This window comes from Leucopleurus acutus (genome assembly GCF_964270905.1).
Source record: "Leucopleurus acutus genome assembly, chromosome: 19".
In the NCBI taxonomy this organism is placed as follows: Eukaryota; Metazoa; Chordata; class Mammalia; order Artiodactyla; family Delphinidae; genus Leucopleurus; species Leucopleurus acutus.
Window position 1 is genome coordinate 18,828,931 of NC_139161.1, and position 22,573 is coordinate 18,851,503.

Sequence of the window (22,573 nt, forward strand, 5' to 3'; positions counted from 1 at the left end):
TGTCGAGATTGGAAGAAGAAAGATATTGGGAGCAGACTTGTAACCAAGCTGGGGAACTTTCCCATGCCCAGATCTTCAGAGCAGAAACCAGCCTTTCTCTGTATAGCTAATACTGCCACCTCTAGAACCAGCCAGAAACCCACCTTAGCTTCCTGGATACTCCAGAAATATCTTTACATGTTTTTTTTTTTTTTTTTTTTTGGCACTTAAAAAGCAGTTAGGCCATTTATTGGCACTAGGAGAGCATTCCTTTAAATATCTTTACACTTTTTTTTTGTTTTGTTCTTTTGTTTGTTTTTCAGTATGCGGGCCTCTCACTGTTGTGGCCTCTCCCGTTGCGGAGCACAGGCTCCAGACGCGCAGGCTCAGCAGCCATGGCTCACGGGCCCAGCCGCTCCGCGGCATGTGGGATCCTCCCGGACCGGGGCACGAACCCGCGTCCCCTGCATCGGCAGGTGGACTCTCAACCACTGCGCCACCAGGGAAGCCCTATCTTTACACTTTTAAAGCTAATTGTTACATTAGTTAATGCCTATGTCTGTTTATTACTCTATTCATCAGCTACCCCATTCATCCATAAACGTTTTCTGAGGGCCCAGTGTGTACTTAAACTGTGACTTAAACAAAATGCAACACTCAGGCTTTGCCCTTGAATTCATGGTAAAGTACTGAGATTTGTTAAAAAAAATTAAAATCTAAAGTTTATTTCAGTAATATAGGGACATAGTTTAAAAAACTAAATAGTATAGAAGGGTCTAAAATTTAAAGTAGAATTTGCACTCCCTCAATAGCTGTAACCACTGTTAACAATTTCTTCAATAAATTTATATATTTATGTCTAGATCTTTATATCTATATCTGTTATAAATTTCATAGTACCTATAATTAATATTATATAATTATATAGTTATATATAAAACATACAACATATCTGGAACATATACAATATCATGTATTATTTATATACAGTACAATATATCAATATATTAAAATTTAACGCATATAGGCAAATGCAATGCGTCTGTGTGTACACAATGGGAATCATACTATTAATATACATCTTGTACCCTGCTTTTTTTCACTTAATATATATTGGAGCTCTTTCTAAATCAGTATACATAGATCTGACTCTTCTTTATGGCTACATGGTATTCAGTTGAATATATTTTCCATAATTTAACTGGTTCCTTATCAAGGGATATTTAAGTTGTTGTTAGTCTTTTTCAGTTTTCAAACAAGGCTGCAAGGAACAGTTTAAAAAGTAGATCCTTGGGCTTCCCTGGTGGCGCAGTGGTTGAGAGTCCGCCTGCCGATGCAGGGGACACGGGTTCGTGCCCTGGTCCAGGAAGATCCCACATGCTGCGGAGCGGCTGGGCTGGTGAGCCATGGCCGCTGAGCCTGCGCGTCAGGAGCCTGTGCTCCGCAACGGGAGAGGCCACAACAGTAAGAGGCTAGCGTACCACAAAAAAAAAAAAAAAAAAGTAGATCCTTACATGTTTGGCAAGAATATCTGTAGGGTAAATTTCTTTCTTTTTTTTTCCCGGCCACACCACGTGGCTTGCAGGATCTTAGTTCCCCAACCAGGGATTGAACCTGGGCCCTGGCAGTGGAAGCACCAAGTCCTAACCACTGGACCACCAGGGAATTCCTATAGGGTAAATTTCTAGAAGTAGAATTGCTAGGTCAAAGAGCAGATAAACATTTTGAAAGCTGTTGCCAAGTTGCTTTTAGATGAAATCATACCAATTTTCGCTTCCACCAAGAGTGCTCCATTCTCCAAAACCTTTTAGATATTTGCCAAGATAAAATTATACTTGGTTTAATTTGCTTCATTTTTTTTCTTTCTGGCCACGACGCGGGACTTGAAGGATCTTAGTTCCCCAACCAGGGATTGAACCCGGGCCCTCAGCAATGAGAGTACAGAATCCTAACCACTGGACCGCCAGGGAATCCCCTGGTTTAATTTGCTTTAAGTTATGAGATGGCTCATTGTTTATTAGTGATTAATATTTCTTTTAATGTGCTCTGTCCATGTCTTTTGCCCATTTTGATATTGACATTAGTTCTTAAACTTAAAAAATAACATAATGCAAATCTTATTTGTATCGTGCTTTACAATTTACTAAGTATTTTAATATCATCTCATTAAAAATTTTGAACTTCATATCAACCTTGTAAAATAATTAAGTCTTCTCTTAATAGGTGCTCAAACAGGTCACAATAAATGGCAAAGCTGGGACTTGAACTTCTATAGCATATGTCCCCTTGCCCACAATTCTGAAAACCGAAAATTTCTAAAAACTGACCTAAAAAAAAAAGTTAACACCAAAACTCATCCGGCAGCAAAACATGACCTAAAATGATGTGAGGCTATTTATAGTCTTTGTTTATTCCATTTAGCGTATCTATTTCTCAGCATAAATATCAATACGGAGTTGCTCTAGAGTTCCAAATGGAACACATTACGTAACACATGGGTATGGTCTGCCTAAAATTTACTGCCTAAAATCAGAAAAACCCTATATTCTGAAACATCTGGGAACTTCAAGCTTTTTATTACTTGATTTAAAAGAGCAGAAAGTTAATCTTAACTTTTAATCCATTTAACGTTTTAAAGCACCGATTGCAGTTAAACTTGTTAACTTCTGTTAACCTCTTTATTTGCACTGTCCAATCCCGTAGCAATGGTCACACGTGATTACTGAGTACTTGAAATGTTGCTAGTCCGAACTGAGAGGTGCTGTAAGTGTAAAATACATAACAGGTTTCGAAAATCTTGTACGGGGGGAAAAATACTTATTTTAAAATACACATTACATGATGAAATAATATTTTGGATATGGTGATTTAAATAAAAACATTATTAAGGGACTTCCCTGGTGGCGCAGTGGATAAGATCCCAGTACTCCCAATGCAGGGGGCCGGGTTCTATCCCGTGTCAGGGAACTAGATCCCACACGCATGCTGCAACTAAGAGTTCGCATGCCACAGCTAAGGAGCCCGCCTGCCGCAACTAAGACCGAGTGCAACCAAATAAATAATTAATTTAATTAAAAAAAAAGAGCTTTAAAGAAAAATTAACATGTGGCTTGCATTACATTTCCATTGGGCGGCGTTGCTGTCTATCCAAGCCAGTACCATCCCCACTTCTATCAGGCAGGCTTCCGCGGGGCCGAATTACGTACATCCCTGGGGTCCAACGGGGCCAAACAAAGTGCTATGACAAGTTCAGGCCGCAGTTTTGTTCTGTCTTGTCTTCTGGTTTTCTTCAAAGTCTTAAAATAGTCCCTCAGCAACCCTGAGCGCCTGCACTTCGCGTTTTCAATAAATTTGTCCAAACCACACGCCGTTCTTAGCCCTTTTGCTTCTGCGCAGAGACGCGCCCGGAATGAAGATTGTCCCGCTTCGCTCTCCGTCCGGCGCCAGGCGTTTCTGTGTGCAAGGGTACCGGCGTACTGGGAGACAGCAGCGATGGCGTTCCAGTGTCAGCGGGACAGCTACGCCAGGGAGGTGCGGCCGGCGGGCGGGAAACCTGATGCTCCGAGCGGGTGCGGCGGTGCGGGGAAGAGGGCGCCGCGTGGAGGGGGCACCGAGCTGGATTCAGTCCCGGTGCGCTGAGGGTTGGGGTCGGGGCTTACTCTCGCATCCCTCTTTACCCAGTTCACCACCACCGTGGTCTCCTGCAGTCCCGCGGAGCTGCAGACCGAAGGAAGCAACGGCAAGAAGGAAGTGCTGAGCGGTTTCCACGTGGTGCTGGAAGACACGCTGCTTTTCCCCGAGGGCGGGGGACAGGTACCAGGCCCGTCCTTTCCCCTTTCCTTCTCCCCCCTCCCAGGAAGCCCCTAATTCTTTCCGAGCAGGTCGGAAATGCTCTCCTGGTCCTCAGTCCTAGCTGTAATGAATACAGATGGAAATTAGTTCAATTCAGTTCATTCGTTCATTCAGCAGGTATTTATCAACGAATGGTTATCTGTCCGTAACAAATGCTGGGTACTAATTCAAGCCCTAAGGATAAAAGCTGAACAAGAAAATGTCTTTGCATACGTAGAATATTTATTGGAGAAAACAGACAAAACTGTGAATAGATAAGTAGTATGTCGGTATGATAAATGCTATAAAGAAAATTAAAGATCGAGGGAAAGAGAGTGATGGGATGGCCGCCTAGGTAGGGGGCAAGTTATTTCAATCGAGAACGAAGTGAGGTGAGGGGGTAAGCCATTGCCATTATCTAGTGGTGCTGGTGGGGGGTGGGGAGTATTCCGGGGAGGGAGAATAAGTGCAAAGGACCTGAGGAATTCGATTAGGGTGTTTGGCATGGACTGAAAAAGTTTCCCATGAAGGAGCACAACAGAGGGCAGACGTATCAGTGCTGTGATGGGGTAGGGGCAAGGTCCAATGAGAAAATGGGAAAGGAGAATAATAACACCAAAGGTGGGCATTGTGGGAGAGGCTTTCCCAGCCGAAACAGGGAAGCCTGTAAGAATCTGACAAGTCTAGTTAACTGCAAAATAGTCCCATATAGTTGGAGCCTCTGGTGTGTGTTGATGACAGACTGGAGATGGCTTTGGAAAGGTAAGTGGGGGCCAGTTCAGAGGGCCTTGAAGGATGTGTTAAGGTGTGTGGACTTCATTCAGGAAGCTATGGTGAGCCATGGAAGTACTTAGGCAAAGAAATGATGTGAGAGAACATATTCAGTAAACTTGATTGTGAGAAACTTCCAATTTTTCCCAGCATGGAGGTTTTCTGATCTGCTGAAGGAAAACCTGTGCCCTCAGGTATCCATAGCAGGTCTCATTTTATATATCACCTCTTCCAGAAAGTCTTCCCTGATTCCCCAAGACTGTTAGGTTCCTTTTCCTTGAGCTCCTCTAAAACAATGTACTTTTTTGAACTATGGCATGTTGTAGATCATATTGCAGTTGCCTGTTAGCATGTCTCTATTCTTCTCCAGACTTCTCAGTTCCATGAGGGACCATGTCTTATTTACATTATAGTCTTGGATAGGTACAGTGTCTTGTAAGCAGTTGATATTTTGTAATATTTGATATTTTTAATGAATATTTTTGAATTTAATTCTAGTAGCAGTGTAGAAGATAGAGTGGAAGAAAGGAGAAAAATTCAGGTCAGTTTGGAAACTATTGAAAGATAAAAATCTAAACCAAGGCAATGAGAGTGAGGATTAAGTTTGTTTGGGTTTTACTAAAATTTTCGTTGCTGTAGTTACATTTGTTTTTCAAATTTTATTTATTTATTTGTTTTCGAGCTCCATGTGCTATACAGTAGGGTCTCATTAGTTATCTATTTTATGCTGTAGTTACAATTTTTGTATTCATTCTGTTATTTTGTTCTGAAGAACAGAAGGTGTTCCAAGTGAAGAGTATAGAGAGAGTCCCCTCATGAGCAAAGTGGACCCCCTCACTTGGCATTGCTGCTTCTCCCTTAGGGAATCTCAAATTCTGGGTGTGTTTCTCACAAACTTCTGCTAGAGGGTCTTTGTATCCAGGAGTTAGGGTGAGCCCTACCTGCTACCACCGATTATTTTTACTTCTTTCCCCAGCCTGATGACCGTGGTACAATCAATGACATCTCTGTGCTGAGAGTGACCCGCCGGGGCGCCCAGGCTGATCATTTCACCCAGACACCTCTGACCCCTGGGACTGAGGTACAGGTCCGGGTGGACTGGGAACGGAGGTTTGACCACATGCAGCAGCATTCAGGTAGGTGGGGTGGGATGGGGCAGTTGCTGCGTGTGGGAATGTCACGATGATTGAGACGTGGTTTGGGTCCTCTAGGAGTTAACCTTTTGGAAGAGACAGACATATTCAGAATCAGCTCCAGTTCAGGCAAGATGTGATAAATGTTATAAAAGCAAAATGAGCAGTTAAAGTAGAAGTATTAGAATAACTGCTGGATTTAAGTGTTATAACTTCCCACTTGATATCTATATCTGCAGATGTCTCATAGCCTTCTTAAACTCAAAATGTCCAGAATGGAATTAAAAAGCCACCCCCTCCCCCAGATCTGGTCTTCTCTTCGCCTTCACTATGTTCAGTGCATGGCCAGCATCTACTCAGTTGCTCAAATCCTGGAAGTCAGTTCAGACACTGCTTTAGGGATAGCCAGGCAATCTGAGTCATGTCGGTTTATTTTCAAAATACTTCTCTATCTGCTTCCACTGTCAACACAGTCATCCTCGTCCCAGCTCTCATTGTCTCTTCCCAGCCCTCTGTAACAGCCTCCCGGCTAGTCTCCCCATGTTCAGTCTTGTCTCTTTGCAACCCATTCTCCACAAAGCAGCCAGAATATTTTTTAAAAATGAAAGTCTGATCAGGCCACTCCCCTGCTTTAAAGCTTTTCAAAGGCTACCTGTAGCTCATGATGAAGGCAAACGTCTTGCCATGGGGCACAAGGCCTGCCTGGGCTGGTGTTCATCTACTGCTCCAGCCTCACCCGGTGCTCCTGCCTCCTGCTCCCTGCATCCTGGCCATGCTGGCCTTCTCTCCATTCCTTGAACACATCCTGCTTCTTTCCTCCTTCAAGGCCTTTGGCTGTCCTGTTCCCTTTGCCTTCACAGTTGATTCCTTCTCCTCCTCGCTGTCATCGATCAGGGATAGCGCTATATCTCTAGTGCCAAGCCCTGTGCCTTGCACATGGTAGACACTTGATAAATTTTTGTTGAGTGAATGAATCTGGCACAATTAGAACTCAAGTTCAAATCCTGCCTCTGACGAGCTACTGTTGCCTTGGAAAGTTGTTTGATTTCTCTAGACCTTGGTTTCCTCATTCAAGAAATGGCATCATAGGGCTTCCCTGGTGGCGCAGTGGTTGAGAGTCCGCCTGCCAATGCAGGGGACACGGGTTCGTGCCCCGGTCCGGGAAGATCCCACATGCCGCGGAGCGGCTGGGCCCGTGAGCCATGGCCGCTGAGCCTGCGCGTCCGGAGCCTGTGCTCCGCAACGGGAGAGGACACAACAGTGAGAGGCCCGCGTACCGCAAAAAAAAAAAAAAAAAGAAATGGCATCATAAAGCCTCTTGCAGAATTCTCTTGAGGGTTTTCAATAAAGTATCTCTCAAGAGTATTACCCAGTGCCAGGCAGGTCTTCAGCAGTAGAATTTCTGTGATAACGTTGACATTGGGGTCGTGTCACTCATGATCACTTCTCACTTCTTCTCCCGTCTCCTCTCTCTGCTCAGGGCAGCATCTCATCACTGCGGTTGCTGATCATCTGTTTGGGCTGAAGACAACATCATGGTGAGCAAGAGGCATAAGCCTAATTGTCAGACATGGGTCCCTGACTGCTGGCTCCTTCCCTAGTAGTGAGTCAGGGGTAGGAGGATAAAAATCTGCTGTGCTCACCTGTTCCCCTCGAAGATGGGGTGGTGGATGACTTTGTGTTTTCCCTGAGAAACATCTCCCTTTGCTTAAAAAAGAATACGGACTTTGAACCTCAGTGACCTAGGGGGTGAATCCCTTGCATGACCTTGATCATGTTCCTTATCACCCCTCACCTGTAAAGTGGAAATGACAGTCCCTACTTTGTGACATTTTTGTGAGGATTAAATACCAGCATTTACATGAACATGCTTTGTAAACGGTAAACTTCCTTCCATTATTAATTGTCCCCGTCAGCGTCCTGTGACCACTCTGCTGCTTCTTGCAGGGAGTTAGGGCGACTCCGGAGTGTCATCGAGCTGGACAGCCCTTCTGTGACTGCGGAGCACGTAGCTGCCATTGAGCAGAGCGTCAATGAAAAAATCAGAGAGCGGCTGCCTGTGTATGTGCGAGAACTGAGCCTGGACGATCCCGGTGTGGAGCAGGTGAGGGGAGAGCCGGCAGGGTGGCTTCTGTAGAGTGGCCCTCCGAGGGCTCCTCATCAAAATTCAAACAGCCCTCCTCCCTCCCTTGCGTTCCAGGTGAGGGGCCGGGGTTTGCCGGATGATCATGCTGGGCCTATTCGAGTTGTCACCATCAAGAGCGTTGATTCCAACATGTGCTGTGGGACCCACGTGAGCAATCTCAGTGACCTTCAGGTAGGTGAGGAGGGGCTCTTGAGTGGGTGGAGCGAGGGTGTCGGAGGTGGGGGATCACGGCAGGGCTGAGAGTGATAGAGGGGGACACGTGAGGGGTCCTGAGTGAAATCACTCCTTATTGCTTCTGAGCCAGCAGGGAGGTCTTGATCTCTCCTACCCTTGGGTCCAGCACCTGCTGCAGTTTGTGTGTGTGTGTGTGTGTGTGTGTGTGTGTGTGTTTTACTTCCTTGCCTCATGTAGGTCATTAAAATCCTGGGCTCTGAGAAGGGGAAAAAGAACAAAACCAACGTGACCTTTCTGGCTGGGAACCGGGTGCTGAAGTGGATGGAGAAGAGTCACAGCACTGAGAAAGCACTGACAGCTCTGCTGAAGTACGCCCCCTTCCACTGCCTCCTTTTCTCAGCGCCTGGGCAGCCCGGAGCTTAGCCTTCCCACCTGTGCAGCAGACAGAATACTCTATCTTTAGGGGTAGGATGCAACCAGAAATGCTAAGGTGCTTTGGGTAGTCGATCAGATGCACACAAAATGGTTTCTTCCTTTACATCCTCTTCCCCAACAGCCTGAGGCTTCCTTGGAAATGTCCCTGGGTCCCATCAAGAAGGGCGCCATTGATTTATGCCTGACACCAAAAGCAGTTAGAAAACTGGGCAGGCCTCCATGAACCTTTCTCTTGCAGGTGTGGAGCAGAGGATCACGTGGAAGCAGTGAAAAAGCTACAGAACTCCAACAAGCTCCTGCAGAAGGTGATTTATCCATGGAGGGTGGCGAGGGTGTGGGCTCTGCCTGGAAAAGGCTCCCCAGACTCAGCCCCTCCACCTGACTGGATGTGCAGCATGTTAGTGGGCAGTGACTGGGGAGGGGAGGGGTGGAGAGATGGTATTCTCTCTGGTTACCCTTTCCCCACCTGTCAACTGAGTTATGGCATCCTTTTCAGAACAACCTGAATCTGCTCAGAGACCTGGCTGTGCACATTGCCCACAGCCTCAGGAACAGCCCAGACTGGGGAGGTGTGGTCACATTACACAGGTGAGGCCAGGGGTGCTAGGCTTAGGGCTCAGCCTCTCCCCTGTACGCAGTGCAGAGTGGAGTGGGAGGCAGGTCGCCCCGGGTGTTCTTTTTTTTTTTTTGCGGTACGCGGGCCTCTCACTGTTGTGGTCTCTCCCGTTGCGGAGCACAGGCTCCGGACGCGCAGGCTCAGTGGCCATGGCTCACGGGCCCAGCCGCTCCGCGGTATGTGGGATCTTCCTGGACCGGGGCGCGAACCCGTGTCCCCTGCATCGGCAGGCGGACTCTCAACCACTGCGCCACCAGGGAAGCCCTGCCCCTGGTGTTCTTAAGGCTGAGAAGACCCGAAGAAGTGTGTTGCCTTGCAGATTTCCTGGGTTTGATATAAACATCTTCACTATAACTTTCATTAGAGCCTTCCCTCATCTCCTTTGCCATCTAACAGGTCTCCACTTACCCGGGTGAATCCTGTTTAAGGGAGACAGAAACAAACGCAAAACTTGTTATAGCGTGCCGAGGCTTAGAAAGATGCCAGGCTGGCCCTCAGAGAGCACGCTCTTTCTCTGGGACTCTGCACAAAAGGCAGCAGTGTGGCCAGCCTCACGAGGAGGAGCTGGGCTTCCTGCAGTTTCCTAGCTCCCGTTGCAACTTGGATCTGATGTCTTTGCCCTTTGTTTTAGGAAGGAGGGTGATTCTGAGTTCATGAATATCATCGCCAACGAGATTGGGTCAGAGGTAAGAGGAGCATGAGGTTCTCTGTCCGCCGCGGGTGGAGACCTAATGAGGGGCGTCAGGTTAGCTGAGGTCCCTCTGCATGAACACATGAAGAATAGGGAACAGAAATTCATTCAACGCTATTTTCTCAGCACTGACTCTGAGCTAGGCTCTGTTTTAGGTGCCAAGCTCAGTCAGTGGTATTGTCCTTTCTGGGGCTGTAACACTTACCAGCTTCAGAGCTCCTTTTATCAGAACTGGAACTCCTCCGTACCACCCACATTTATATGTGCTGAGGGCTGATTTCAGAAATACGGTGGTCGGCTAGGCCCTTAGAAGGCCGTCCGTTCAGTGTTCCTTTGCCTCTGGCTTCAGCCACCCGTCCCGGTCCTGACCAGAGCTTAGTGGTTTCCAGGTCTCTCTTTTGCATTCACTCAGGAAACACCTTTGGGAATATCTACTCTGGGCCAAGCAGTGTGTGTGTATCTCTCCTCTTATTTCTGTGTAGAGAGTACTGATACTCAAGGAGCTCACTCTTGAGTCTGGGAGACAACCGTGTATGCCGACATTTATAACTTAGGGTGGTCAGTGCTAGAGGCAGAGGAGCGCATTCCCTGAAAGGCTGGGGAGGCTTCAGGGGAGAGGCCTAGAAGACTGCTTAGCGGTCATCGGCAGACAGGGGAGCCGAGGTGGCTAAGCAGAGGGAAACACGGAGGTTTTGGCGATAGCAGACACAGGGTGCAGGGGCGGTGTGGGAGTGGGGTGACCAGGCTGCAGAGTTTGGCGGGAGTCAGATCATGAAAGACATTCTATGCTTGGTCATGGTCAGCAGGCTTCTGCCCCCTTAATATTCAACCTAAGTTCCTATAGCCACTCTCAAAGTTTCTTGTCCCTAGTGGGCCCCAGAGTGCAGGGGCTGCCTTACATTCATGAGGAACATCACTTGTGGTTTAGGAGGGAAAACGTGTTTTCCTTTTAATTGAGATGTTATTGGTATGTAATATTGTGTAAGGTGTGCACTGTGTTGATTTGGTATCTTTATATATTGCAATATGATAAAAGTCTGTTCTTGAGACTGAAGACAGTGCAGTTTAGGGGGGATTGACTGCACGTCTTTTAAGTGTCAGGGCTCATCTTGTCTTCCATCCTAGGAGACCCTCCTGTTCTTAACTGTGGGCGAAGAGAAAGGTGCTGGACTCTTCTTACTGGCAGGGCCAGCTGAGGCTGTGGAGACCCTGGCGCCCAGGTAATCTTCCGTGGACTGCTTTGCACGGGTGGAAGAGCCTGTAAGCCTAACCTACTAATAGCACCCTTGTTGGATGCAAAGGGCCACCGCATCTGCATCTCATTCTTTTTTTTTTAATAAATTTACTTATTTATTTATTTATTTTTGGCTGTGTTGGGTCTTCGTTTCTGTGCGAGAGCTTTCTCCAGTTGCGGCGAGCGGGGGCCGCTGTTCATCGCGGTGCGCGGACCTCTCACTGTCGCGGCCTCTCCCGTTGCAGAGCACAGGCTCTAGACGCGCAGGCTCAGTAGTTGTGGCGCATGGGCCTAGCCGCTCCACGGCATGTGGAATCTTCCTGGACCGGGGCACGAACCCGTGTCCCCTGCATTGACAGGCAGATTCTTAACTACTGCGCCACCAGGGAAGCCCCTGCATCTCATTTTCATTCACATCACAGTCATGTGATGTTGCCTTAGCAGAAATAATGATCACCACCGTCATTCCCAGTTTTAGAGATGAGGGACAGCACATTGTGTGCCTGAGATCTCACGGTTAAAGTGGCAGAACTGAGACTCGAGCCCAGGACTTTCGGCTCCAAATCTCACGTGCTTTGTGTTTTTTCTTTTAGAAATTGAGATTCATAAGTGATACATGAATACAGGTGCTGGATTCTCACTAGACAGATGAAGCACCTGCTTAAGGCATCAGCAAAGCAGAGGCACAGACAAACTTGGGGAAAAAAATTAGGGTTTTGAGACTGAATCAAAAAACGTATTGATGTAGTTATTATAGAAAAATTAGAATTGTGTTGGACTTTTTTACTCTTATATTGTTTATATTTTCTTATTTTAAATTAGATATGGAGGTGGAGTGCCCCATATTCTTTCTGGCATTTAGGGTTTTGAAGTCCTGATTGGCTGTGATGAATATGTGTTCACTGTAAAACACTGAAGGAAAACAGAAGTATTTAGAGCAGAGGCTCCTGACAGGCAGCCAGCTGTGGCCTATAGACTGGTTTGGCCTGTGTACTACTTTAAATTTTTAAAATTAGTTGCTACATTTTAAAATTAGGAGATTTTTATTTAAAAATAGGGAGTTCTAGCTTTTCTCAAAAAAGGAAGAAAAAAGGCACACGCTTGCAACACTGGACTGACGTTCCTGCAGGTTAGTATCTACGAGGACGTGAGTGGGGCCTGCTTCTTCAGACAGCACGGGCCCGGCCAGTGCCATAGGCCCACCTTTCTCGCTCAGCCCCAGTTGCTTCCCTGCTGCTCCCGCAGGCCTTTGTGTCTACAGCTCTTTACTCCTAATGACGCTCATCCTGTTCCTTGGAGGTTGCCGTAATTTAGCCCGTTTCTAGACACTTCTATTGTTTCCAGTTATTCACTCTTTTTTTTTTTTAAATAATCATTAATTAATTTATTTTTGGCTGCGTTGGGTCTACGTTGCTGCGCGCGGGCTTTCTCTAGTTGCGGCGAACCGGGGCTACTCTTTGTTGCAGTGCGCAGGCTTCCCATTGCGGTGGCTTCTCCTGTTGCAGAGCACGGGCTCTAGGCGCATGGGCTGTAGTAGTTGTGGCCCGTGGGCTCTAGAGCACAGGCTCAGTAGTTGTGGCGCATGGGCTTAGTTGCTCTGTGACATGTGGTGTCTTCCCGGACCAGGGCTCGAACCCGTGTCCCCTGCATTGGCAGGCGGATTCTTAATCAGTGTGCCACCAGGGAAGCCCCCAGTTATTCGCTGTTAACTAAATGTGGTACCCATATCTTTGTGCACATGTGCAAGTATTTCTAGAAGTCATTTACTTTTTCTCTCCCCCCAGCCCAAGGGGAAAGCCTCAGGGCTGCCCTTGGTTTTCCTGTGACTTTTCCCTCAAAGACGCCCTCCCTGACTGTCTCTCTGTTCCCCAGGGTGGCTGAGGTGCTAGAAGGCAAGGGAGCGGGGAAGAAAGGCCGCTTTCAAGGCAAGGCCACCAAGATGAGCCGTCGGGCAGAGGTGCAGGCGCTTCTCCAGGACTACGTCAGCACGCAGAGTGCAGAGGAGTGAGGGCTCGGGTGCCTCCCTGGTTGTCCGTTGACAGCCGGCCTCCGGTGACCACAGAAGGAGTCTCTTGGACAATAAAATAGTTTGACTTGAAATGATTGTGGCACCATGTATATTTACATGATGGATTTGAATTTATACAGTATATTCCAGTGTGCTTATGTGATCAGTGTCTTTGTGAATAAACAGCTTTATTTTTTAAAATTTATTTTATTGAAGTATAGTTGATATATACAATGTTGTGTTAATTTCTGCTGTACAGTAGAGTGATTCAGCTACATATGTTCTTTTTCATAATTTTTCCATTATGGTTTATCACAAGATATTGAATATAGTTCCCTGTGCTATACAGTAGGACCTTGTTGTTTATCCATTCTATATATAATAGTTTGCATCTCCTAATCCCAAACTCCCAGTCCTTCCCTACCTACCCCCCACCCCCACCCCTACTATGGCATCCACAAGTCTGTTCTCTCTGTTTGTGAGTCTTAAACAGCTTTCTAATTCAGCTCCTGTTAGGCACACCCTATCCGTGAGTGTTATGTTGATGAACTGTAGTGATTTATTTAAACCCAGCTGCAGTCTTTCTTCATGTAGAAATGCAGCTGCCTAAGGAGATGTGAGTCAGACCAGAGGCTTGGCTTAGGGCTTAGACTCACATCTCCTTGTTTTCTCGTATTTTTTCCTTATTTCTTTTCCTAGTCTTGTGTTTCAGAATTAAAAGGTATCAATGACTTTGTAAATAGGTCAAGAGGGCACGAAAATATATAGTTGAAAGATGTTCCAAGTCTGCTATTGAGGCAGGAAAAGGATGGAAAAAGATACCAGGCAAGACTAACCCAGAGAAAGCTGGGGGCATTATTAATATGAGGTAAATGAGACTTTAAGGCTGTAACACTTTAAGAATCATTATTGGCTCCGCCCCCCCAGAAAAAAAAAAAAGGAATTCCCTGGCGGTCCAGTGGTTAGGACTCGGTGCTTTCATTGCTGTGGCCTGGGTTCAATCCCTGGTGGGGGAAAGTAAGATCCCGCAAGCTGCACAGCATGGCCAAAAAAAAAAAGAATCATTATTAGAGACCAAGAGAGACATGTGGTGATAAAAGGAAGATAAAATAGTTCTAAATTTATAGGTATCCAATAACAGCCTCAAAATACATAAAGCAGACATTGACAGATCTAAAAGGAGAAACAAATCCATAGTTGATGGAAGATTTAAAGTCATCTTTCAGCAGCTGATAGAACAAGAGGAAGCATTATCTCAAGGTTAAGAGCATAGACTGGAGTTTCACAGACCTGAGTAGTCCTGGCTTCGTGCATCTATAGGTGGTAGAACTATATAACAAAAAGCGAGGGATTGATTTTAAAAGGACAACATTTATTGATACTTCTGGGGGGGGAGTGAAGCAGGACGAAGAAGGGACCCGAGATGGAGATGGGAGGGTGGTTTCCGGGGTGCCCGCAGTGTTTTGTTTCTTGGGTGACAGTTAAACATCGGGCTTTGCTCTGCGATTACGCATTGTAGCCTACATTTATGATTTATTCCATGAGGTTATATTTCACAATTTAAGAATACAACTTAAAAAAAATCCGGTTCTGTTGTTTACTCACTTGGGAGAGTTATCTTGCCTTTTCAACCTTCACTTTCCTCACTGGTGACGTGGCAGTAATGGGGGTGCCTCAATCTCTGTGCTGTTGGGAAGTAACATATTCAAGTGTAAGTGCTCAAGAAAACACTGGATTCCTGGAGATGACCGAGAATGGGTATTTTTGATTACCTAATGTTCAGTTCCTCTTTACCTGCGAATCGAGGATTGGTTGTAACAGCAGGAGTGGCTGCACATCTGCCACCTCCAGGTGAGCTGCATCCCTGGGCAGTGCCCCTGTGGATGGACGTGTGTGCAGGCACCCCCTATGCTTCCCCAGGTTATTTTGGAGCTATGATTGAGGCCAAGGGAGGCGTCTTTTGAACCCAGCAGCTACCGGTGAATAGCTTCAGATTAGATGTCTGTCTCCTTGTTCACACAAGGACTTTATTCAGGTAAAATTCCCACATGAGGAATTTCTGCTGCGTTCCTACTAGAGAAACTGAGGCAGGCAGGGAGCGTGGCTTCATAGAATTTGGCTGGATGGAATTGGGTGGTTACCTAGTGTAGTGGCTTTCAAACTTTTGTCTTCAATTTAAAGGAAGCTTTTCTTCATGAGTCTTACATATAACAGCCCAATTCAGAAATGGATGAAAGCTGTGTTGATCTGGTTGGAAAAAGGAGTGGAGGCTTGGAGTTTTGCAGGAGCTTAGAGGGCCCTGAGGTACCCCCATGGAGCCACAGGGCACTGTTTGGAAACCACTGATGTAGTGTAACTATTTTATAGATGAGAAGGTTCAGGGAAGGTAGGTGCCAATGGGTATATGATTAGTAATAGTACCATAGGGCAGTAAGCATCCAAGGTAGTTAAAAAGATTAGCTTCACATTTAACAAGTTTTTTTTTTTTTTTTTTTTTAGATACGCGGGCCTCTCACTGTTGTGGCCTCTCCCGTTGTGGGGCACAGGCTCCGGACGCACAGGCTCAGCGGCCATGGCTCACGGGCCCAGCCACTCCGCGGCATGTGGGATCCTCCCGGACCGGGGCACGAACCCGTGTTCCCTGCATTGGCAGGCGGACTCTCAACCACTGCGCCACCAGGGAAGCCCTTAACAAGTATTTTTTGATGTGCCATTCCATTTCAAAGTATAGACCAATTCTCCCAAATAGCCCCTGTGTTTTCCCTCACAGGGCATGTCAGCTTTGATGTTTGTGCTGGTCCTATAAATCAAACTTATGGTTGAATCCTGGGTCTCCGGATGTGCTTACATGTGCATGTGATATAGAAGTTCAGGGTGGATACAGCTCTGGTGTGGAATCATTTTTTCCTCCTGTGTCAAGAGCTCCTAAGGAGAGAATGACGGTGTCCAGTTAGTTTTCTCCCAAAGTGAAAGAAGCTAAAACAGCTTGTCTGGTAAGACTGAAAGCCACAAGGCAGCCTACTTGGCAGGGACAGAAGTCCAGAGTCTGAGACTTCAGCTGGAGCCAGGAGGAGGATGAGTGGGAGAGCTGGGCTGCAGGCAGGTGGCCAGAGGGAAGAGAAATTTGAGTTTCTGAGGCAAAACTTAGGCATTGACGTTGCATCAGTAGGCTGCGGAGGGGGTATGAAAGGCATCAAGAGATATTTTTAAAATGTATTTTTATTTTATTTTAAATAAATTAAATAAATTTAAAAAATAAATTAAAAAATGTATTTTAAAAATTTTTGGCTGCTCCACACAGCATGCGGGATACTAGTTCCCCGACCAGGGATCAAACCTGCGCCCCGTGCAGTGGACACAGGGAGTCTTAACAACTGGACCGCCAGGGAAGTCCCTAAAAAACGTATTTAAAATTTTTTTTTCTCCAGCCCTGCCTCTGCCCAATTTTCCTTGCCAGAGACAGCCACTAATTTCTTATATATCCTCTGGCAGTATTTTTTTCATAGATGTGTATAAATCTCCCCTCTTTTGAAACATAGTGTACACTCCTCTGCATCTTGCTTTCCTCAATTAAATGAGTATTGTGTTTTAAAACAAAACCATAGTGTAAAAGTTAGGCAGTACAAAATGGAATCGTTGATGAGAGACGGGGAAGTATTATTTGCTTCACAGAAGGGTTCCTACTTAGAGAAGGACTCAGGCAGGATTCCCTTGAACAGAGACCCAAGGGAATTCTTTTTTTTTGAGAGGGGAGTTGTTCGTTTGTTTGTTTTTTGGCTGCATGGCTTGTGGGATCCTAGCTCCCCTACCAGGGATCAAACCCGGGCCCCCTGCAGTGGAAGCGTGGAGTCCTAACCCCTGGACCACCAAGGAATTCCCATGAGTTCATTTTCTTGTGTGTGTGATCTCCCTCTCTCCCTCTGTGTTTCTGTTTCATCGGGGTGTAATAAAAATAGCAGTGAACTGGGCTTCCCTGGTGGCACAGTGGTTAAGAATCCACCTGCCGATGCAGGGGACACGAATTCGATCCCTGGTCCAAGAAGATCTCACATGCTGCGGAGCAACTAAGCCGTGCACCACATCTACTGAAGCCCGCGTGCCTAGAGCTCGTGCTCCGCAACAAGAGAAGCCACTGCAATGAGAAGCCCATGCACCGCAACGAACAGTAGCCCCCGCTCGCTGCAACTAGAGATAGACTGCCCGCAGCAATGAAGACCCAACGCAGACAAAAATGAATAAAATAAATTTATTAAAAAAAAAAAAAGCAGTGGACTGGGGCCACCCTTGCTTGCCACCACTCAGGTGGGTTCTGGTCACGTAGGCTTAGAATGACTATATGATTTATTACCCAAACTTGGGGACTTCTAAGAGTGAAAGGGGTGCTCCACACATCTCTCCAGAACCACAAACCAGGTTGGTCTCGGGCAAATCCGGGGTGTATGGTTTCCCTGCTGAGACTCTCCCTTACCTTCAATTTCTTAACCGGCAAGTGGGGATGTGAACACGGTGTCCTAAGAAAGAAGGAATTTTCTGAAATAATTAAGAAAATGCATCAACATTTGAGCTAATTATGTGAAAACAGTAACTAGTTGTGTAAAGGAAGGGAAAAAATAAAGCAGCACATTTTGAACTGGTGATGTCATTCACACCTGTCAAAGGGGCCCTAATCCAATGCCCTGGGGAGAGGTACAGTTTGTATTCAAGGGTCGGGGTGGATTATCTTTTGTGAGGTTCACCAGAAAATCAAGCAGAGTGAGTTTGATCATTTACTAGAGTAACATTAAATGAGGACCAAGAGAATAATAGGTATTAATTAGCACAAAATGTAGTAGAGTTTTAGGTACACAGATACACACATAGATTGCATATTCTGGAACATTGCTAGAATCCACTTTTACAGCATAGAAATAGTGAGAAATGGCTCCCTCTTGGCTAAGAAAGTTTTATGACTTAAGTACCCATAAATTGCTGAAGACAATGCTGTGGCTCACACCAAGGTGAAGGTCTCCTTTGTAACTATGTGCGCACATGGAGGTGCTGGATCAGATTTTAGTATGAAAGACAAACAACATCAGATGAAAGCTGGACACAGAGCAGGAGACAGCCTAAATTCAGGCGGGCATAGTGCCTAAATGTCCTGTAGCTCCACCCCACCCTTTAGTCCTGAGTGGAAACGAGAGAGTCAGCCAAGTTATGCTAGAATGCCAGGTATTTTCCTTAATAAGAACTTAAATAAACTGCAGAGCCCTGCTGGGAAAACAGACAGCTCAACATACGCTAATGAAATACTCTTGAAGAAAGCTTCTGTGTCTCCCATTCCTTTCCTGAATTGGATCCAAGCTATGACTAAAGTGTCTTCGATGGAGGGAAACCAGGGCTATTTGGGAAAGAGTGATGGAAAGTCTTCTTCTTTTTTCCAGAAAGGTCTGCACCTTCTGTGAAGACTACTGCTGGCAGAGTGCCAGACTCTCAATGTCAAGGAACAAGAGTGGGTCTTGGTGAACTGGCCGGTGTCCAGAGCAGAAGAGGCGCTGATAATGAGAGCCTTCTCTCTCTTTTGCTGAGCCCTTCCGTGAACTCCCTGCAGCCGAGGCCTCCTGTAAACCATCCCTGTTCATCCTCAAACTTCCTCAAAGCCAAGTGTTTCAGAATCAACCTTTTCTTCTGTGAAAATAAAAGTTCCTCTATCTTCCAGGTCACCTAACTTGTTTTTGTTGTTATTGCTGATTTGGGTATGTAGTAAACCATCACGGAATTCATTTGTTCATGTCTTCAACAGGTATTTATTGACAGTGTAGTGTGTGTCAGACACTGTTCTAAGAACTGGGCCATACTGGTGGATAAAACAGCTGTGGTCACTGTTTTCAATGGTATTTGAGGTCCTGGAGAAGAAAGGGGAGAGAGAAGCAAATAAATGTAAAATTGTACATTCTGTTAAGTCAAACAGGAAAAGAACAGGGTGATGTGAGAGAATAATGGGGGGAGGAGAGCAGATGAGGATTGTGGCAGAGACAACAGAGGACTGGGTGGAATCTTGTCGCCCCTGGGCTCCAGTATCCAGGCCATCTCAAATACAGCAGTGCGCTTAATAGGCAAACAAAACTACTTTATTCTAAGACAACTGCTGGTTTCCCTTCCAACCAGATGGTCACTGCTAAGCCCCTTCTTTATAGAAATTCTGGACTGCGAATTGTCCTCAGCCCCAGAAGGTAACAGGGTCTTAAAAAGGCTGATGGAGTGAGTCATATATTTTGGGCACCTTTTACTTGACTGTTACAAGGAGGCAAAGAATAAGACAGACATGAAGCTTGTGTTGCTCTTCACCCAAATGAACCTCTCCCACCAATTTTAGGCCATTTCTTCTGGTCCCCAGAGGCCCACCTCCCTCCCCATTAACAGAAGGTAAATCCTGTGTTACACCCCAGCAAAAAGAGGGTGACAAAAACATAGTCTGAAAAAGACCTCACAAAGGCAAAGAAGTTACACTAGATAAAACCCTCTACTAATTGCAGTTCCAAATAGTGAAAAGCAGATTTCAGTGCCACTGCCTAATTTTTATTTTATTATTGTTTGGTATTGCTTAATTATTGGTTGGTGTTAAACATATAGAGTTCTGCCAGGTGTTGTTCTAAGCACTTTATAAATATCAACTTATTTAATTCTCAGAACAACCCCATGAGATGGATTCCATTGTTATCCCCATTTTACAGATGAGGATACTGAGGCACAGAGAGATAAGGAGATTGCTGGGGTCACACGGCTAGTTAATGACAGGGCACAACTTTGAACTAGCAATCTGGCTCCCGAGCCCATCTGCCTAACCACCATGTTGTGTGGCCTCTGAGTAACATAGCTAGTATATTTAAGTAGTTATGTAAGTATTCGTAATATACTTTAAAAGAGCACACAAATTATATATATATGTGTGCATATATACACATATATATATAATTTGTATAATATATTTGTATAATATTTTATATTATATATAATTATATATAATATATATAAATATATTATATTTGTATTATATATATATATATATATGACCAACATCTTTTCTTTTATAAACTAGCATCTCTCTCATGGTTAAATAAGTGATTTCAGGACGGAGGCATTTAAGGATCTAAGGCTGTCTGGTGCTTTTGGCAAGGAAAAAGATCAAATAAGCAAGCTATAAGGAGAAGTGAAAACCTTCCATTACACTGTTGCCATGTAGCTTCTAATTTTACCTCTGTTAGGGCAGGTACATACCTTATCATGCTGAAAGCCAGAGGGCCCAGAAGAGAAGCCCCTAATTCCCTACATTTAATTCGAAGCCTGTCTGTCTCCCCTTTTCTGTTACTCTGGGCTCTATTTCTATGAAGACAATATTCCATGTGTTTTACAAATGGTGCTCGAAAAAGTGTACTTGGCCTGTTTGGATCCTTGGTGTGGGTGAGTCAGGGATTTCCATTCAGCTTTGGAAAAGGCTGAAAAGCTGTCTTGCTGGAAAAGTTCCACTGTCCTCCCGTTTTCCTTGGCTGTGTCTTTGCTGCCTGTTACCAGCAAGATTAACTCGTCCTGAAGTTTTGCATGAAAACTAATTTTGAGTTTCTTTTGCTCTTGTCATTTGCTTCTTGCCCCAGAACAGAATTCTCTCGTGGTCTCAGTCCCAACATCAAGACTGTAATTTGACAGCAGAGGGTGCTGTGAGCCTGTGGTGGCCCAGGCCTCCGCCAGAAGAAAAGAAGATAAAAGAGCCCCCGCTGATTCAGCCAGCCTGAAAGAAGGCTTCTCATTGTCTTGGCCCCTTGTGGCTACTGAAGATCTTGCCTGGGGGACGTGGAGTAGTGAGAGGTTTCTCGAAAAGCCAGCAGGGAATGAAGAGACAAGTTGTGGCCTTCTGGAAATGATTTGTCATTTGTGTTTTTGAGAGTTTTAACCCTTCTCTGGTCAAACTGATGCTTGATATTTTATGCCCTTACCTCCATGAAGACCAGAGATTCTGACTAGTGCTGAATCCTAACTTAATTCAGAAAACAGCATCCGCTTTCTGGGCTCAGCCTTAGTTTGCAACGACAAGGCTAAATGCACTAAAGTCAGAATCATGGGTAAATATGGGACCTGTTTTGATGCCTCCCTCAGGAGAATGGTGAAGGAAATTGAAGTCCGCCAGCACGCCAAGTACACTTGTTCCTTCTGAGGTGAAACCAAAATGAAGAGCTGAGTTGTGGGGATCAGGCACTGGGGTTCCTGCATGAAAATTGTAGCTGGTGGTGCCGGAACCTCCCAGCCCACTTCTGCAGTCACAGTAACGTCTGCCCTCAGAAGACTGAAGACATGCAAAGGCCAGTAAGAGCTCCACCATTTGAAACATTGCTAGCCCATAATAAATAGCTTGATTTATGTAACAAACACACAAAACAGAATACAGCATTCATGATTCCCATTTTCCAGCACCCCCTGGAAACCCCTGCTGAATTCCTCTATACTGATGCTATCAATGGCTGCAGTAAGACAACAGGGAACATTTCTTTCTTTGTTTCATCTTTTTGTAAGCTGAGGCTTGACTGCTACCTCCAGGTTATCTCTGTTTTTCTCAGTCTTCCTGAAATTCTGCATCTTTAACTCTTTTTTTTTTCCAGCTTCTTGACTTCCTACAACGTTTTTCATGTCTTGATTATTATTTTTTTACATCTTTATTGGAGTATAATTGCTTTACAATGGTGTGTTAGTTTCCGCTTTATAACAAAGTGAATCAGTTATACATATACATACGTTCCTATATCTCTCTTCCCTCTTGCATCTCCCTCCCTCCCACCCTCCCTATCCCACCCCTCCAGGCAGTCATTGTGACCGAGCTGATCTCCCTGTGCTATGCAGCTGCTTCCCACTAGCTATCTACCTTACGTTTGGTAGTGTATATATGTCCATGCCTCTCTCTCGCTTTGTCACAGCTTACCCTTCCCTCTCCCCATATCCTCAAGTCCATTCTCTAGTAGGTCTGAGTCTTTATTCCTGTCTTACCCCTAGGTTCTTCATGACATTTTTTTTCTTAAATTCCACATATATGTGTTAGCATACGGTATTTGTCTTTCTCTTTCTGACTTACTTCACTCTGTATGACAGACTCTAGGTCTATCCACCTCATTACAAATAGCTCAATTTTGTTTCTTTTTATGGCTGAGTAATATTCCATTGTATATATGTGCCACATCTTCTTTATCCATTCATCCGATGATGGGTACTTAGGTTGTTTCCATCTCTGGGCTATTGTAAATAGAGCTGCAATGAACATTTTGGTACATGACTCTTTTTGAATTATGGTTTCTCAGGGTATATGCCCAGTAGTGGGATTGCTGGGTCATATGGTAGTTCTATTTGTAGTTTTTTAAGGAACCTCCATACTGTTCTCCACAGTGGCTGTATCAATTTACATTCCCACCAACAGTGCAAGAGTGTTCCCTTTTCTCCATACCCTCTCCAGCATTTATTGTTTCTAGATTTTTTGATGATGGACATTCTGTCATGTCTTGATTATTGACAGAAAGCAATAGCAACGTTTTGTATTTC

General features: G+C 45.3%; 1 protein-coding gene across 2 annotated transcripts; it reads left to right on the forward strand.

Annotated features, from left to right (window-relative positions):
* The first annotated feature begins 3,434 nt into the window (after nucleotides 1-3,434).
* Nucleotides 3,435-18,531, forward strand: LOC309976201 (alanyl-tRNA editing protein Aarsd1). Of its 2 annotated transcripts, none has more exons than XM_082861760.1 (12): nucleotides 3,435-3,510; nucleotides 3,661-3,792; nucleotides 5,558-5,717; nucleotides 7,195-7,252; nucleotides 7,662-7,818; nucleotides 7,915-8,031; nucleotides 8,272-8,402; nucleotides 8,708-8,774; nucleotides 8,966-9,057; nucleotides 9,717-9,771; nucleotides 10,902-10,996; nucleotides 18,439-18,531. In XM_082861760.1, the coding sequence occupies exons 1-12, from the start codon at nucleotides 3,472-3,474 to the stop codon at nucleotides 18,518-18,520; spliced, it is 1,185 nt and encodes a 394-aa protein (XP_082717886.1). In that variant the 5' UTR covers nucleotides 3,435-3,471; the 3' UTR covers nucleotides 18,521-18,531. The 2 variants fall into 2 exon arrangements, with proteins under 2 accessions (XP_082717886.1, XP_082717885.1); XM_082861759.1 differs by lacking the exon at nucleotides 18,439-18,531 and adding an exon at nucleotides 12,883-13,198.
* The last annotated feature ends 4,042 nt before the right edge of the window (nucleotides 18,532-22,573 follow it).

Coding starts and splice junctions, on each gene's coding strand:
- LOC309976201 (XM_082861759.1), top strand. CDS start 3,472: ATGGCGTTCCAGTGTCAGCGGGACAGCTACGCCAGGGAG. Junction 3,793..5,557: donor TCCCCGAGGGCGGGGGACAG/GTACCAGGCCCG, acceptor TTCTTTCCCCAG/CCTGATGACCGTGGTACAAT. Junction 5,718..7,194: donor CCACATGCAGCAGCATTCAG/GTAGGTGGGGTG, acceptor CTCTCTGCTCAG/GGCAGCATCTCATCACTGCG.